We start from the raw sequence: 19,154 nt of genomic DNA, 5'->3' as shown, positions 1-19,154 counted from the left end.
TGGAAGAACGTACAAATGTTCTAGGAAGTGTAAACGAGGAGAAAAGGGAATGAGAGGTGGACAAGATAGATGGAGGGAGGAGGGGGAGAGGAAATGGGTCTAAACCAAAAAGAGGAAGAGAAGAAGGGGATTAGTAGGACAGGAGGATGTTAGTGGGAGTTTGAGGATTCAGGGAACTGATCAGCTAAGATAAATTGATTGATGGATGGATTATTAATTAGCTTGTTAACCCTGTTTCGTTAAAAAAGGACAACTGGTGGATCTGTTAACCACGCCTCCTGTTTCCTCCAGGTGCTGCGACAAGAGGCTCTGGACTCAGATCGACCTGAGCCGCCAGCGCTCCATCACCCCCCCCATGCTGAGTGGAATCATCCGTCGTCAGCCTGTCTCCCTCAACCTGGGTTACACCAACATCTCCAAGAAGCAGCTCATGTGGCTCATCAACCGCTTGCCAGGTCAGACTCCCCATTTCACCCTGACCCAATGGTGGTGCTGCTGGCTACTTGTTTGATGCATCGGTGATGAGACAATTCTGCCATGTTTCCATAACGTCACGTAGCGCTTTTGTTTAGGTGTGTGGATTTGGTCACCTGTTCAACGTTCTGATTCCTGTAGGTCTGATTGCCTGAGTAGCCCTTATCATGCTGCAGCTGTCTAGTATTTTAGTAATCGGGAGTCTTTTTGAGTAAATCTGTGATTTATCGAGTTCTCTTACAGGGATGTGCTGTGCTAGCTTATCCCAGCTAAATGAATGCTGCTCTCTCAGTGCTGGGGGCTGAACAATTGGGGAAAATAATCTAATTGCGATTTAATTCACAATTATTTTCTCAAGGGGCTTTTCTCATAATTTTCAACTAACAGAAGCAAAAAAAATTCTATGTAACTTGTACTGATTATAAACAAGTTTACGTATCTATCTACAGTAGACATTAGTCAGGCACTTAATGATTATAGCATCACATTGGTTTAGCCGGCAGATAAACCTGTACATCACAATCCTCTGCATTGCATGAAATGTATTTATCGCCATAGTAACAAACCAGTGGCTTGCACTTTCCCAATGAGGTCTCTTTAGCAAAATTCTTAGGCAATCATTAAATGCTACATTAAAGTGACAGTGTGTATTTTTCTGGCGATGGAGGTCAGTAGATACGTAGGGCTGCTCAATTAATCGAATTTTAATCACGATTACGATCTGAGTTTTGAACGATTATAAAAACAAAACAAGCCGATTATTTGCTCCTCCCACATTGTTGCCAACTTAGTGACTGTGACGCTATTTCCAACAGCTTTTCAGACCCCCTTCTTGACTTTTTAAATCTTAAAAGTACCTAGCGAACACCTCAGAAACATCTCTGGTAACCCTTAGCTACTTTCTGGATAACTGTCGTCGACATTTCCTGCAGGTTAGCTAAACACTCCGCCTGCGCTCCGGACCGTTCTTCAGGACATTTAGGAAAGGGAATGATGTAGTGACGTGCCAGTCGCTAAAGAAACAGCTCTCAGAGCCGGTTTCCTGTTGGAGTAACCAGAGTGAGTGACACACACCGCATCTGCGGACTCCTGAGCCACTAAAAACGGCTAAATGTGTGCGCGCTAAACACGTGCAGTTTGCCAATGATTGCTGTGAGACCGGGTTGGGGGGTGGGGGGTACAGCTGTGGTTGGGACAGTTATTACATTAACTGATGGACTTGTAAATAAATAGTTTATAAATAAGGTAGAAATAAGTTCCTCACGCTGATAAATAATAACTAATCTCTCTGAGGACACGGTGCTAGTGCACTCTACTACAGCACCTTGACACGACTCAATAAATGTTATGCAACATTTTGTGAACATCAATTTATTTGCATTTATTTGTTATAAATGCCACTGTATACTTCTTGCTGTCAGTATTTGCAAGATATTGGTATTTGAGTCTGTACTGGTTAGACTTAAATGAGTTAAACCAAGGTCTATAGCCTAGGGATGCACCGATGGATCGGCATTTGATCCCAATCGGCCGATAGCGCCCCTATCGGTTTTGATCGGAATTTTCAAAATAGATCAAAGCAAACCGATCAGGTAGGGTTGTCACGGTAACCAGTGTAGCGGTAAACCCCGGTAAAAAAAAAAGTTGACAATAATAATAACCGTCTTGTTTTTTTTTTTAAAACTATATTATCTTGGTGGGTTTACCGTGGCTGCGGTGTAGGCGCGGTGACCCTTACCAGCCACCGTATCATCTGCTGAAGTTGCCGGCGGCACATGCGCGCTTTGCTGTTTACAACAAAACTTTCTTGAAGCTAAAGCTGAAATAATGGTCAAAGGAGGAGACGGCAGCGCTCAGGAGGACATTTATTATCCCTCAAAGAAGACAAAGTCGGAAGTACGGGCATATTTTAGATATTTGAAGAATGCCGAGGGACAGTTTATAGAAGACGGACGGACGGCTATCCTGTTTGCAGCACGTGCAGAAAAAGTGTCTGTGAAAGGCAGCAATGCTTCAAATCTCATGACACATCTGCGTGACCATCACCCACAACTCTACAGTCAACGCAAGGCAAGCTAACGTTAGCGTTTTAGCTAAAATGTGTGATCCGAGGATTTGGGTTGAGGGAGAATGCAACGAGTCGCTATATAAAGCAGCCGCAGCGCCGCTACCTGCATATAAACCGTGTCGCGGACACCGCCATGTTGAAATGACGCTATGCATTACGGGGCTCCCAGGAGCAGATAAGAGTTGGTCTCTCTCCGAGAATAATTATGAATTTAACAATGATTACTGCCTGATGACATTTTCCCACATCTGCAAAGCTCACTGGAAGGACACAAACCGAGGACAACATTTTCCTGATATAGGGTTTATTACTCAAGTAAGGGTAAAAAAGTATCTGATTAGAAGGCTACTTGAGTACTGAGTATCATCTGATCTAATATTTTTAAAATGATGACATCAAACAGACATAAAATAAGAAGTTATGGGCAAATATTGGTATTTTAAAGACTAAAGGGAAAAATGTAAACAAATAAACAACATAATCACAAAATAACACATTTTAGGCAAAATTTAGACACAAACGGAGGACAATATTTCCTGACATACAGGTTTTTTTTAATTGTGTGAAAATGTAGCACGTTTAAAAAAATATATACCGTGATAATACCGGTAACCGTGGTAATTTTGGTCACAATAACCGTGAGGTTAAATTTTCACACCGTGACAACCCTAATACAGACCATTTTAGATTAGGTTGCATTTCCTTTATTCCTAGATTATTTAGTTTGTAGCACTCATTATAATGTTGTAGAAAATTTCTGGCCAATCCACGTGATCGGTATCGGTGATCGACAGCAAAAAACCTGATCGGTGCATCCCTACTATAGCCCTTGGGTCATAAACTATGAGCTATAATTATATTGGTCTTTTTATACTGGGAATCAGGAGTTATTTTAGTGATCATCTTGTTTCTTATTTCTTTTTGTCCTGATTGTGCCCTGAGCAATTTTATGACTGAATAAAAACAAATAAAATCAACATAAATTGAAAAATCGTCCTAAATAATCGAGATCTCAATTTCAGTCACCATAATCGTGATTATTGTTTTTGCCATAATCGAGCAGCCCTAGTAGATACCTAAATCGTTGCAAGCAAGCAGTATTTTTGAGTTGGAGTAACCCCCAAATTCCACTACCTCCGCTGCGGTCCGCCCCCGCCTTCCGCAGCCGCTCGCTTCCTAACTCAATTTTTACTGGTACCCGCTCTACAACGGCTCCGCTCCGGTGCAGAGACCTGAGGGGGGCAAACAAGCATGCGCGGGATTTTCAAGATCTTGCGATACAGTCCGAGCAATAAACGCGGAAGTTAGATCCAAACACCCATTGTGTGGGAGAAGCATCGGCATGAACTGTTTAATCTGCCCATCATTTGTGTAGAGATCAGCAGTGTTTGGATCAACAGAGTGTGACTACTTTGATAGAGGAAACTGTATTTATGGCTTACTTTTGTGCATTTAAAGTTCAGCCGCCATTGATAGTTGTTAAAAGTTGTTAAACCTGTGCATATGAAACAAAAAACGCCTTTTGTTTATCGATTTATTGTGAAAAACGGAAATTGTGCTTGCTCCTTTTCCTGTTGGGTGATTGTGATTTCTGTCCATTTACTGCGGAGGTGCTCCGGCGTCCAGCAAAAATAGGATCGATTCTATTTTTGCCGGACGCCGGAACAGAGGGCGGCGCACTGCCGGAGCACGGCCGCAGTAGTGGAATTGCTCTGATTGACTACAACGGGACCGATTTTGCTCCGGCGTTCGTGTCGGAGCGGAGCGGAGCGGAGGTAGTGGAATTTGGGGGTAAGACCTTACCAACGGATGCCCATTAGGGTCTAAAAGCCTTGGGGAGTGCAAACTTCAGCAAAATAACGACATTTAAAGCCGGGCGTACACTGTGCGACTTTTTCACTTTTTTGAGCCGATTTTCCAGTCGTGCGAGAATCCACAAGATCGGGGCGAGTTTTACGCCGAGATGTCGTGTAGTGTATGGGGGTTACGAGAGGCGATTAACACCACGTGACCAGCTACCGATCACCAATCGTGAGCTCGCATGGACTTCTGGCATGTTTAATATTTTGCTCGTCCCTCGTGAGGGTATCGCACTGTTGAAGCGGCGCTGCGAGCAGCTGCGACCCAAAAAGTACCAGAACCGCTCACGGCACATGCACAATCCTGCATCAACGCCGCTCGCTATTTCCCTAATAACACACGTTGTTCGTTTTTGTTTCTACACATTTTTTTACTCACAAAGGTTGTCAAGAAAGCGTGTTTGTCGTGTTCATGTCAAATTAAACTGATCACAAAACACACATTTACTTTCTTTATTTCGTTTTCCTCATCCAACCCCATAAATCCCTGTGTGTCCTCCTGCAGCACTCCTGAAGGACAACAGGCAAAACAAGACAAAAAAGTCTGACGTGTTGAGTAAAAACTGCTATTTTTAGCATATTTTTAGGGCCGACGTGTTGCTACCAGACGTACAGTGTGAGCAGTCAGGTCGCATGCGAGAACTGGGTCGTACAGTGTGAGCGCACGACTCGTGAGATCTGCTCTGCGAGGAAGTCGTACAGTTTGAGCTGAAGCTGAGTGCTACGAGTGAAAAAGTCGCACAGTGTCCACCCGGCTTAAGAGTGACGAAGGTTTTGTAACCGTTTGTCACAAATCAGTAAATGCATTTTGTCCTCATGGGCTCCCGTAGAAAGAAACATGGCATCTAATATGACGTCGCCCCGAGATTTAGACACACTCCCATGTATTTTAGACCTGATTTTTATGGTTATATGTTATGAAGCCGCCCATATTTTTCAACAGGGCATAATTTCATACATTTTCAACAACATTTTGATGGATGTTTCCAGAAATTAATGCTAAAAACTACACATTGTCTCTTTAAGTCACCGAAGACTTGATTGTTTGTAGCAGGACCACAGGTGTCATGTATAACTGAGTACAGTATACTTTAAAGAGTATCGTTTTCACTACATTAGAGCACACGCTGAGCCTACGAATTAGCATTTTGGCCTGTGCATGCATCCTACAGCATTGCCAATCAATGTCATCATCGTCAGCCAAATCATGGTTGATGAAATGCCTCAGATATCTGTGTTTGCCACTCACAGCCAAGGTTTTACCACACAGTGTGAACTGGGGAAACTGCAAACCTTTGTTCTGCAGGTCATAATGACACTCTTGGTAGGATAATAATTGATATCATAATCTACGTTTTAGCATCAACTTTGAAAATGTATTTGCAGGAAAGAAGTGTGTCCCATTTATTGAAGTAATTTGTGTTTAGCATTTTTGATGTCTTGTCCATGCAGAACTTCCGTAGTTCAGTTACGTTCATAGGGAGCCTAAGTCTCCTCCCTTTGCGGTCGGCTCATGGCTCCCCGGAATAATGAAAAAATGAATGCAAGTCATCGGAGCTAAAAGAGCTATGTTCTAATCCACTTTGCCTTACGCCCTGAATCACACTTATGTTGTACTTCAATTTAAATGAAAAGTAATGATGGGTGTTTGGACCACACCAGTCATGTACTTTGAGATTTATTAGCTTGTCAAAGTTTGTAATTAGCATGACTACACACCAGAAATCGGCACGTCGCATATGTGACGTCACCACACAATCTCCTCTCCCCTAGCATAGCTGCTACTTACCAAGTTACCAGATTTATGGTGGCTTTTTTCTTCCTGTGGGAAATTCGCTAAACTTACAGCCCTTAACTCTCAGTTTTCTCCGTGTTTGGTTCAATTATGTCACCTTGGTGAAGCACATTTGTAGTCTCGGATTTATTTTCACACAAAACCTAAAATAGCTTTTTCCCCCTGTTTGAAAATAAGAGCGTTCTTGGTATCAAAATGTGTCTTTCAAATTCACTGACATCATCTGTGAAATCCATGGTACAACATCAGCGGAATTAGAACATTTTTAGCCTCATATTTTCTAATTCCGCTTGTAATGTAAGTTGTAAGAATTTAATCGATGATATTAGCGTTAGCATCCTTATGGGTTTTTCCACGTATATTAGCACTGTGCTAACCACTCGCTGCCAGTCAAATCACAGCCTCTGCGATTAGAAAATCTCCTTTTGTCACATCGCAGTTTAATTGCATATGCATTTAATCATTTAGCTCTAGCTGAGGGTAATTGATTGTTTTTAAAATGATTATGATTTTAAAACTGTTTAATCAATTAGTCAACCATTCTAACAACTAATTAGACGATTGTTCTAATGATTATTTCTGTTGTACAATTAATAAAAACCAAAAAATCTCCAATAAATGCCCCAACATTTTAATAAACTGGTACTGTACAAGAATAAACACTACAGGCCTTGACGTGTAGCTCTTGGGAGTTCAGGCTGCTAAGAGGTGGTTGGAGATGGAGTTTTGTTCTCTATGCTGCTTTATTTTGGTCCCTCACAGGCCTGTGGCAAGTGGTGTTAAGACCCTTCCTAGGGAGTTTGGCTCGTGTGGAAAAAGGGAGGCACAATAACACAAGATTTAAAGGTTAAAAGGATGATGAGTTTTCAGGCTTATTTACAAAAATACTTCGATATTTCAATAATCAAAATTTGTCCCACTAAAACTGGGAAAAGATTACTAGATGCTTTAAGACCAAAATAAGGATCTCTGAAGGTACAAACTCCAAACTGGGTAGTTAAACCAAACTCAGCTCTCTAAATGTAACCAAAAGGGAGATCTACTCTACAAAAGGATCAGTTATAAACTTTAAACCAAAACATAACAGCTCATCCAAACACACAAAGCTGCTAGCAAAAATGTTAAAAGTATCTACCAATGTTAAACTTAAATGTACCAAAAAGACCCAGCGAACAGACCGGAGCGGAGGAGAGACTGCAGTCGTCTGAGCTGTTTGTGTGGTAGCAGTTCTTTCAACATTTGAAAGAAGGGAGAAACGCCAGTCCTGGTGATTTCCTTCATCTGCGGTAGAGACAAAGCAGCAGCTTTGACCTGGAAGTTGTTGCCAGGCGACTAGGGATGTAAGAAAATATCGATATGGCAATATATTGTGATATCTTTTTGTGCAGTATCATATCGATATTCAAAAACCGCGTATCTAATTTTTGGAAGAATTCACAGTCAAACATTTGTGTATTTATTTTTCTTTTGGTGCAATTCAAACTCCAACCGCTAGTTGGCAGCAGTGTGTAATGGGTTTTGTTTCCGCCATTGACTTGTAAATCCCTCTGTTATGGTTCAGATACCTCATGTTACACATGTTAAGAATCAGTTTGGACTGTTTATTGGATTTTCCTACAATAAATTCAGTCAAAATAGCTACCAATGTCTGAATGAATGAATCGCGATGTATATTGTGATATATCGTTCCTAGTTTCTGAATTACTGGCTGCCTGAGAAAAACTGTTGTGCCCTTTGACAATTTAAAACTTTCTGTCTGTTCTCGGGGAAATGAGTCTTTGGCTCTGTGTTAGTCTGAAGTTAAGCGGGTTTCTGATCAGCTGAGATGTTCTAGCTCAGATTTAAGAATCAAACACACATTAGTCTTAAGTTGCTGATGTTGCTATGGAAACACTAAAAAGTGTTGTCTGATTAGAAAACAGTATCTGACGTTTTCCTTAAGGAGTCTGCCTGAATTGTTCTAGACAAGTTGAGTTAAAGTCTCTAAAATCAGGTCCAGTGACATAGTCCTTCATAATTACTGTCTCAGTAGCGCTAGCTCAACTGTCTGTCTCACCTGCGTGTCTCACCCACGTCTGTCTCACCTGCGTGTCTCACCCACGTCTGTCTCACCTGCGTGTCTCACCCACGTCTGTCTCACCTGCGTGTCCTGTTCAGGTCTGCTGGAGCTTAATGTGTCCGGCTGTGCATGGCCGGCCGTCTCAGCTCTGTGTCAAGCCGCCTGTCCCTGTCTGAAGGTGTTGGACCTCAGCAGAGTCGAGGACCTCAAAGACTCTCACCTGAGAGAGCTCCTGGCCCCCCCGCCTGACACTCGGACAGGTGAGACTCGCACCCGCAGACTGAAGGTCTTGTTTTGATTAACTTCTGAAGGTTCTGTGTTCTGATTGGTCCATCAGCTCATGGTGAGAGCAGAATGGGGCGGTTCCAGAATGTTAGGGAGCTGCGATTGGCTGGTTTGGACCTGACAGACGCGTCATCCCGCCTGCTGGTGCGCTACGTCCCACACCTGACCCGTCTGGACCTGAGCCACTGTGTGAACATCACCGACCAGACGGTCCAAACACTCACCTCGCATGCCTCCCCCCTAAAGGAGAGCCTCAACTACATCAACTTGTCAGGTAAACGCTCCTTCTCCTGCGCCTCACCTCACTTTCTGCTTCACTCCTCCTCCTCATCTCTGTTTGTGTGCTGCAGGTTGTGTGAAGGTGACGGAGCAGACTTTCTTGTTGCTGCAACGCTTCTGCACCCTGCAGACCATTGACCTCCGCTCCTGCTCCCTCCTCTCTGCTGAGACCGGACAGCTGCTCTCCTTTCCACCCTCCTCGTCCACCCTAACAACCTCCTCTTCCTCAGTCACCACCACCATCGCTGCTCTGCCCTCCTCTTGTCCTGCTGAAGACAGAACGCTGCTGAAGAACAGTTAAAGTCCTCCAGGGCATGTGACACCTGAGTCCAGAAGGCTTACAAGCCCCACCTCTGTCCTTGTTACACTACACACAGGTGAGGAGCAGGAGGAGGAACTGAACGGCGCTGAGCAGGGAGAGGAGCAGGGACGGTTGTTGGTAATAGTTAAACATAAAAACCCTGAGCATGTACATATTTGTTCTCTGTACAATTTTGGGTGTGTGTATATATCTGTAGTTTACTGTAAATGACCTTTAACCTCCCTGCCTGAACTCTCTACTCCTTTTCCCTCTTTTCCTTCCTTCCTTCAACCAATCATGATGCCACACATCCACCTGCTTGTCACTCTGCAGACTGGAGAATCGTAAAGATGTCTACAGTCAGCTGCTCTCTCTCTCTCTCTCTCTCTCTCTCTCTCTCTCTCTCTCTCTCTCATTCTCTCTCTCTCTCTCTCTCTCTCTCTCTCTCTCATTCTCTCTCTCTCTCTCTCTCTCTCTCTCTCTCTCTCTCTCTCTCTCTCTCTCTCTCTCTCATTCTCTCTCTCTCTCTCTCTCTCTCTCTCTCTCTCATTCTCTCTCTCTCTCTCTCTCTCTCTCTCTCTCTCTCACGCACGCACACTAATGACCTGCACACTCACACACCCCTCAAGACAGCTGATCTTCACATTTCTACAGAGACTAGTTGCTTGATTGCTGGTTGATGGGTCGGACGCTGACCTGCTGTCAGTTTGTTTTGTGTTAATAAAGTTTGTAAATCAAACTGCATCTGACAACAGATCAAAGATGGAGTTTGATTGTTGTTGATCTCTTCCATCGTTCAGGAAACGTCCTGTCCAAAAGCGTCTTCTTCAGCTGCGGAGTTCCTGCTCATTTCTAAACAACTGGACTCTTTAGTTGATTATGTGATCTGGTTTTGTCTGAAGTAGACGCTTTAAACTCGGCCCGCCTGCTGCTGTGACATTTTCAGCTCAGACTCTTCTAACATATCAAAGTGCTCAAACGTGAAGCCAGAAGCGAAAAAGCTTGGATTATTAATCAGATTATCCAGTTGTCTTCCTACCAAATGATCTTCAGCAGCTGGAGAAACAAGCAGCCTGTCGATCAGTCGGCAACGTCTAGAGTCTTGTTCAGGAGCTCACGGGGAAATCCACAGATCTGGATCAGAGCGAAGCAATCAGCAGCTCGGTAGTCAAACGTCACGGCCTGAGATTTTTACAGACGTCCTCTGTGTCACACGTCTGTGTGTGTGCACGTGTGTGTGTGTGTGTGTGTTTTAGAGAGAGAGAGAGGGAAACTGAGCCTCAATCATCCGTCTTCAGTTTGGTGTCTCGGTCCATCTGATCAGTCGTGTTTTTCTCAGGAGTATTGTTTATTTAACGGGTGCTGCAGCAGCGCCTGATGTTGTCGGAGCGGAGATATTCCCGCCGTGTCCTCCGTCCTGAACGCCACGTCCCGTCCCTGCTGCCGTGTTTGGGTCAGTCTGGTTTTTGTCTGGAACACAAACTTGTCAGAATCGAATTAATAAGTCACAGCTTCAGTTTACTGTCCGAAGGTCGGCTTTCTGTCTTCAGTCACAAACTGTTCTGAGATCAGATGGGAGCTAACTGGTTTGAACTGGTTTGTCTGGTATTCTGAACCCTGATTTGATATTTCACAAAAAATCTGTGTTTTCCTGAAAATCTGGACTTTCAATGATGTAATCTGAGTTTATTTTGTCATTAATGTATGATTGTTCCCATTGAAATGCTTTTTTCAGAAACTGGGAAAATATAAAACACAGTTTAGACTCATTTCTGACTCGGTCCTCTTTTTCTTTTAATTTTACCTCCTAGCACCAACACTTTCCTGTAATCTTTTAAAGAAAGTGGAACAAATCCATTAAAGACCTGAACTCCACTGGGACCAGTACTGTCGCTGAAACTGGGTCAAAAAGCAGCCAAAGAACAAAGAGGAAATCCTTCAGCTCTTCAGAAAGTCTGAGCTGTTGCTCCAAAACCATTTTAACAGATTACAGGAAGGTCAGGCTGCTGGGGAGGAAAACAGAAAGAGACCAGACCCGGATCAGGAGTTCTGGGCCGGACCGGCCTTAATCTGCTGAAGTGATTCTTCACGTTTCCGGTCTGGTGTTGTAGAGCTACTGGAGCAGCAGGAGAAGTGATCTTACCTACATACGGGTGTTCGGATCCGCTTTATAGCAGTTGGGCTTCCAGGTTTTCCTCCAGAGAGTTCAGAACGGAGTTGGTTTTGGATCGGGTCGGGTTGGACTGAGGTTCTGCTCCTGTGCTGTTAAACTCCTCTTGTCCCATTGTTTGTATGGTTTTTACAGCCTGGTGTTTTAATACCAGTCCAGTTGTAGTCTGGTGGAGCTGGCAGGTCTTTGTAGAGCGGTGTTTCTGGACTCTGGAGGAACGTTGCTACAGGCTCCAGCTCCAGCTGCTGCTCTCACCTTCTGTTGAAGTTCACTTCTCTCCAAACATATCTAAATGCAAGACTCCTGGTTTTCTGGTTTTATTGTAGGAATGCTGGCTTCTTCACTCCATCTTCTGGGTCCTTTTTAAATAATACGTTTTGATGTGATTCTGATTAATATTCGGTTCAGTAGCTAAAGCTGTGATTCATTAAGGGAAGGGATCAGAAGCAGGTAGCCGAGTGTTTGACTCCACCTGTCCACCAGGTGAGCTGGAGTCAAAGCTCTTGGTTTTCCTGAAATATGATTGGCTAAAGTTTTGGATCCTTTTCATTCTTGACGGGGTTGTCCTTTGTCTGAACTCATGGTGACTCTCGGTTTTCATCTGGTGAATGTGACTCCGAGAACCAGGTGTTTTTGTTTTTATTTGTGTTTTTGTTTTTCTTGGCTGAATCTTGCCCCGGGGCTCCTCAGTGGTCTCCCGTACTGCACCAGTTCTGTACGCGAGGCCTTGCTGTGGTGCGTTCAGCGTCTGCTCAGGCTGTGGGACGTTTGTGTTTTCTTTGTGGTTGGCTGTTCATTGTGTGGCAGCAGCACTGAGGGTGTATTTTATTATTTTGGGTTTTAATCAAACGCCACGTCAAATTTATTCCAGAAAATAAAAATCTAATTGTTTGGGTAAAATGTCTTGTGGTTCTGATTTTGCTGCTTTTTTGGGTTTTATTTTTGTTACGTGTAACTTTTTATGATTTTTATGTTGCGGCTGCTCATCTGCAGCTCTGAGATGTTTTTATTAAAATGTTGAATTTGGCGTTGCATCGATGTGCGCCTGTTGCTGGTTTAGATTGCCATAAATGCAGCTGAGCCGCAGCTCACCTGTTTTTTTATGTTTGTGTTTTGATGTTTTTTTTTTTTAATATATGGTTGGGTGGGGGTGGTGCCTTGCAGGAAGATCAGACCTGATCAGGTGAGAAAATCTTATCAAAATTCAACAGCCTGACATATCTCTCCTGGATCTTAGTAAAACCGTCGTCGATGTTAAAGATGCACTGGATCGGCCTCGACATCCCCTTGTACCTCACATTTTGCCAAATGTTGTTTTTGTTGCATTTCTCTTGTTTAAATTAGTGTTTGTTTTTATACTTTGTCCATGACTCTTCCATTGTGTTGATGAAAAATGAGGAAGTAGTTGGAACAAACGGTGTAAAGAGACAAGAGACCAACTCAAGGCAGCTACATATGAGTGACTACTGTACAATGACAAAATAAAGCAATGGGTTTTTTACTCTGTGGGTGTGTGTCCTTTTGAAAGAAAACAAAAATGTCATACTAAAAATACAATTCATTCTCTTAGTACAATATACTTAAAGAGCAAGTCACCCCCAAATCAACTTTTTTTCAGATAAACTATAAATGCATGTCTGATCGTGCTGCAGACACGTGGAGTTAGTAGTTTTGCACTTTAGTGCTTTTTAGTTACAATTTAAAATTTCTGCCTAAAACTGTCAGTGTTGTGCCGTCGTCAGGTAAAAACCACTGCATTTGAATTTAAATCTGCCATCGCTATTGGCTAAGAGGTACCCTAGAATGTTAACTGGTACCATATGATGTCACAATGTCATTGTGAGCTTGTGTGTGTGTGTGTGTGTGTGTGTATTTGTTAGCGGCTCCACCCTCTCGGTTGGCTAGGCAACAGCATTTGTTGCATTTTTCAAACAGGAAGTGAGAGTGGAATAATTCTCTGGTAGGGGGTGACTTGCTCTTTAAAGAGCATTGTGACATCATAATGTACCAGTTTACATCATAGCATACCTCTTACCCAATAGCGATGGCAGATTTAAATTCAAATACAGTGCAGAGTTTTTACCTGACAACGGCACAACACTGACAGTTTTAGGCAGAAATTTTAAATTTTAACGAAGATGCACTGAAGTGCCAAATTGTTGACGACACGTGTCAGCAGCACGATTAGACACTCGTTTATTTAGTTTATCAGCAAAAAAAGTTAATTTGGGGGTGACTTGCTCTTTAAGAGGAGAGTTTTACCCACAATGCATTACAGCTGAACCAGCTGTGAGCAAGCTGGTGGAGAGATGATGCTCTGAGCTGGTTCTGCAGTTAGAGGACCACTATCTGAGAGTCCTAGATCCTAACATAAGACATGGATGAGCAGGGTCAGGGTCATGGACATACCGGTAGTTATTTGGGGGAAGAGGTGGGGGCATCCCCCCCCCCCCACACACACACACACACACTTTCTCCAAAGTCAGTTTTTGACCCCTGCACTTTTTGTTTTCACTGTCCAAACACAACATTATGCTATATTAAATAGACATTGGTTGAGCACTAGGACCAGGCGGAAAACAAGCCTGTCTCCCATCAGAACACACTGTAAAGACCCCCCCCCCCCCCCCACCGGTGGGGTGATGGTCTTTGTAATATCCTCAAGTAGACACAATGACATCCAGAGAGTAGGGTCTTGGTTGAACCTCGTTTATTCTCATCACACCGAAGCACCACAGCTTTCGTGACACACACACCTGAAGGAAGTGCACCGGAGCTAGCAGTACTGCCAGAATGGAGCACTGGCTCCCCCTAGAGGCGTCATGTAGTAGTTTCCTACCTCAACTACTACACCCCCCCCCCCCCCCCCCATCCAGACAAAAACAAAGATGAAAAATAACACCATTTCCCATAAGCTAAAACCCACACCCCTTAAAACCACCACAAACCGTAACAACCCTGTAACCATGCGAGTATTATTATGGATAGCAAAAATAAAAATTTTTTTAAATATATAGTAGACCTTATATAACATACAGCAAGAACAAACAACAGATTCACATGACACTCCCACTTAACTAACTAGGGAATTCGGGTAGACCACCTCATCCCGGCGAGCTTCCAGGGCGCATTCTTGCCCTTGCCGTGGAGCTCACCACTAACTAAGAATAGTCACTCAAATACGCAGGAGGCCTCCTGCTTCTCTGCGATCTCCTCACTTCCGGTTGTCCCCCTGCCGGCACCGCCTCTACCCTCTCCGGCCACGATGCTGTTGTCAATGGATCGTCCGAGTCCACTTGGCCGGTTGATTCCGTTGCGGCTGTGCTGTTGTCATTCAGGACAGGAGACAACACCGGAACATGTTCTGTTATTTCCGATAGGGGCGACCTGTGACGCACCTGATCTATATGTCTTCTCACCACATTCCCATTTCCTAGTGTGACTTTGCATGAGACAGGACCCGTCATCGCAGCAACAGCCCCCGGAACCCAGCGTGGACCCGAACCAAAGTTCCGAGTGTAGACCAAATCTCCTTCATCCAGCATCCTGTCCCTGGCATGCATGTCATGATAATACTTTTGCTTCCCTTGTTTACCAATCAGTCTGCCTTTGAAATCGGGGTGTATGAGATCCAAAGTTGATCTTAGTTTCCTTCCGCATAGAAGTTCAGCTGGTGACTTGCCTGTTGTTGACTGAGGAGTAATGCGATAACAAAAGAGAGCTCGGGCCATTTTAGTCTCCACTGACCCCCCTGTGCTTTTTTTCATCAATGACTTAAAAGTCTGAACGGCACGCTCTGCCAACCCATTCGAAGAAGCATGGTATGGGGCTGTGGTGATGTGGCGAATCCCATTCTTTTGCGTGAATTCCTGGAACTCCTCACTGGTAAAACAGCGGCCATTGTCGGACACGATTATTTCAGGAATGCCATGGTGACTAAAACTCTGAGGCATTTAATGGTCACAGCTGATGTAGACCTGTTTACCGCGTGCGCTTCAATCCACTTCGAATACGCATCCACCACAATTAAGAACCACTTGCCCATGAATGGCCCAGCATAATCCACGTGGACCCTCCTCCAGGGGTTTTCAGGCACCTCCCAGGGGTGTAAAGGTGCCACCGCGGGATTATTTAGGTTTTCCTGACACACGGCACACCCCTTCACCATCAACTCCACCTCTTCATCCAAGTTTGGCCACCACATGCCAACCCTTTCATCCTGGTCATTCCTGGATGGGCGCGATGAAGCTGTTTCAGCAGACGTGCTCGACCTTGTGGAGGGATAATCACACGCCCTCCCCACAATATGCAGCCTTCCTGTGTGCTGAGCTCCTCCTGACGCCTGACGTAAGGTAAAAATGCCGCGTCCTCTACCTTTCGAGGCTACCCTCTTAATATGTACTCTCGCACCCGAGCCAGCACTGGGTCTTTGTCTGTCCAAAGTTTCACCTGCTGTGCAGTCACCAGGGATGTGTCACTGTCCTCAAACAGCAGGACTCTTTCCCCCTCCTCTGAGCCTGCGTCAGTCCCCTCGCTCATTTCAGTCAACGGCAACCTGCTCAGGGCGTCTGCATTGGTATGATTCTTCCCTTCCTTATACACAACGGTGTAATCGTATGCCCCAAGCGTGACTGCCCATCTCTGGATGCGAGGTGACGCCAACTGTGGTACAGCCCTGAGCTTGCCGAAAAGTGAAATTAACGGCTTGTGGTCTGTTGTAATGGTGAAACGTTTCCCATACAAGTACTTGTGGAACTTTTTCACCCCAAACAGTACCGCCAACCCCTCCTTATCTAACTGTGAATAATTTTTTTCCGCCGCATTGAGCGTTCGAGACACAAATCCTATGGGTCTTTCAGAGCCATCGGCCAACTGGTGAGAGAGCACCGCCCCCACTCCATAAGGTGATGCGTCACATGCTAGGAGGAGGGGTTTTCCTGCATCATAGTGTACCAATACCTTGCAAGATTGCAACAGAGACTTGTACTCTTCAAAGGCTTTCTGTTGTTTTGGGCCCCATGACCATTTCACCTCCTTCCTCAGCAGTAGGTGAAGAGGAGCTAGCAGCGTGGATAGGTTTGGAAGGAACCTGTGGTAATAATTTAAGAGTCCCAAGTACGCCTTTAACTCCGTGATATTTTGTGGTGCTGGAGCTTTTGCGATGGCCTCCACCTTTTCTCTCAGAGGATGTAATCCTGCCGCATTTATTCTGTGCCCCAAGAACACCACTTCCCTTGCCATGAACTCACACTTGCTTCTTTTTAATCTTAACCCACTATTTCCCAACCTTAGGAGGACCTCGTCAAGGTTTTTTAAATGTTCTTGTTCACTTGGCCCTGAGATGAGTATGTCATCCAGATACACTGTGACATTCGGAATTCCTCCTAATATGCTCTCCATCGTTCGCTGGAAGATGGCAGGACTGGAGGCCACCCCAAACGGCAGCCTGGTGTATGTGTAAAGGCCCTTGTGTGTGTTAATGGTGACATATTTCCTGGACCCCTCGTCCAACACAATCTGTTGGTAGGCATGACTCATGTCCAGTTTTGTAAAGTACTGTCCCCCTGATAACTGTGCAAAAAGATCCTCCACCCTTGGAATAGGATATTGTTCCATCTTGGAAGCCTGGTTTATTGTGAGTTTGTAATCCCCACAAATTCTAATGGATCCATCTGGTTTCCGGAAGGGGACAATAGGGGCAGCCCATTCGGCAAACTGCACAGGCTCAATTATCTTCTCCTCCTCTAGCCGTTGTATTTTCTTCTCCAACAATGGTTTTACTGCATAGGGTACTGGCCTTGGCTTATAAAAGCGTGGTCGAGCCTCACTGTCCACATAAATCTGGGCTTGCATGCCCTTCAGAGTTCCCAAGCCTTCTTTAAAAACCCCTGAGTGTTTCTTTAGCACACACTCCAGTTTTTCTGTGGGCGCCAGCCCTACGTTGTTTACCAGCTGCTCTGCCATTGACAGCTCCTGCAACCAGCTGCGCCCCAGCAGGTTTGGTCCAGCCCCATCCACTACAACCACAGGTAGTGTTTTAAGGGCATTCCGGTCCTCTACCTCTACTTGCGCCATTCCCAGGACTCCCAGCTTTTCCCCTGTATACGTTTTCAAGATTAGTGAGCATGGGCTTAGACCCGATTTGGCAGTTTTGTTACAAAGCAGGGAATATTGTTGTTTGCTCAAAATGGTCACCCCACATCCTGTGTCTATCTCAAACAGTACGGCCAAGCCATTTATGTTGACCATGCGAGTGATGGGAGCGACCTTTGGTAGGCCACCCGACACATTGTAAATGGTATTAATGCCATCAGATTCTTCAGAGTCACTCCCCACCTCTGTTCTCAACAAATGTGTCTGACTGCCTCTATTTGGGTCTCTCCGTCCCTCCTTTTTGCTCAGGGGTAGGGCTGCAACAAACGATTATTTGGATAATCGATTAATCGGATGGGGTCTCGACACGATTAATCGATTAATCGGATTACATGGGGAAATTTTTAAAAACTGCTAGGGAAACGTTATTTCTCTCCTTCCTTCACTTTATTTAACACAACATTATTAGAAAACAGTTCAATAGCAGAAAAACAACATGCCATCACCTAAATTGTCTTATAAGGTGTATAGACAGAGACCCTAAGCTACATCTATCTGTGACCTAAAATGCTTGGTCCAAGTTAAACAGCTTAAGGGCAATTCTCATCTGTTTTGTTTGATCTCATCTGTTGACATATATTTTAAATGTAATTAAACATAGGCTGTGAATTAATCAAAATTGATCACTATTTCCAAAAAATGACTGAAAAAATACCAAATAAAACAAAAGTAAATGAATGCCATCCTCCTTGCGATGATGCCCTGGGCAACTGCCATAAAGTCACATCAAGAAATGCTGCTGATCATTCCAATGATCCCAAATAGACTCACATTAGGCCACATGAAAGCAACTGAACCCAAAAATATATTAACCAGTATATAACTGCACTCTCACACAACACGCCTGCAGCAACAGTTAGAACTCCTCCCTCCCTTTTAAAAGCGTTTTTGCTTCTGAGGACATTGTGGTTGTAAAACCACATGCTAGTAGTCTGGCCCCGGTGTGATCAACCAGTTTCTGCGGGAATGTGACGGCGGAACCAGGGCCAGATTAACACTTTGTTGTACCCTGGGCAACAATATTCAAGGGCTCCATCATCACGACCCGAGGATCACCATAATGTGGTCACATACAGAATATTTTACTGTAATATGCAGTAAATATACTCAATACTTGAATGCCTGACAACACGTAACCCGCCCAGAGTAACCTTTGACCCACCTCGTGTGGACTGACCAATGAGGAGAGGGTCTTAACTTGAGGCCCTCTCTTCATTGGTCAGTCTGCATGAGACTGACTCTCAACTGACGTTCAGTCGTAGGCAGCGAAGCTTCTCTGTGCAGTGCAAAAGCCCGGGTGGACAGTTTGTTTAATGTAGGGTGACCATATTTCCATTTCCAAACAAGAGGACAGGGGATCTGTGCCTATGACGTCACACTATGGCAACGCCACACAAACCATGTTGGGACCCATTTTTTGTAAGAACTAAATTAATATCAGATTCTGCCAATTAAAGGGCTCTAAAACAATTCATATATAAATATTTAGCATATTTAATGCAAAATCAAATTTTTCTGCTTTAGTTCTGCAACAAGGTTTTATTAATAATAAATTATTATACCTTTTGTTTTACTACAGCATCGGTACGCTTCCTGTGCACGGATTATTAAGGATGCTTGTTTCAGCTGTGAGATTAGACGATAGGATCAATGAAAAAATAACTAGTCACACACTCCATGGAAACTTTCAAAGAATCCACAAATAGTGGCT

The 19,154-nt window shown here is 44.2% G+C and overlaps 1 protein-coding gene across 2 annotated transcripts in view; it reads left to right on the top strand.

Moving 5' to 3' along the window:
• Window positions 1–9,307, top strand: part of zgc:158376 (F-box/LRR-repeat protein 19) — a 23,008-nt gene extending 13,701 nt beyond the window's left edge. For both annotated transcript variants that reach the window (XM_015940787.3, XM_070551541.1), the window contains 4 exons: window positions 292–455; window positions 8,354–8,515; window positions 8,593–8,814; window positions 8,891–9,307. In XM_015940787.3, the coding sequence (XP_015796273.2) occupies window positions 292–455; window positions 8,354–8,515; window positions 8,593–8,814; window positions 8,891–9,120 (778 nt within the window). In that variant the 3' untranslated portion in view covers window positions 9,121–9,307. The remainder of the gene's footprint in view (window positions 1–291; window positions 456–8,353; window positions 8,516–8,592; window positions 8,815–8,890) is intronic.
• The last annotated feature ends 9,847 nt before the right edge of the window (window positions 9,308–19,154 follow it).

This window comes from Nothobranchius furzeri, chromosome 5 (assembly GCF_043380555.1).
Source record: "Nothobranchius furzeri strain GRZ-AD chromosome 5, NfurGRZ-RIMD1, whole genome shotgun sequence".
NCBI lineage: Eukaryota > Metazoa > Chordata > Actinopteri > Cyprinodontiformes > Nothobranchiidae > Nothobranchius > Nothobranchius furzeri.
This window is presented reverse-complemented; position numbering and strand designations above follow the sequence as displayed.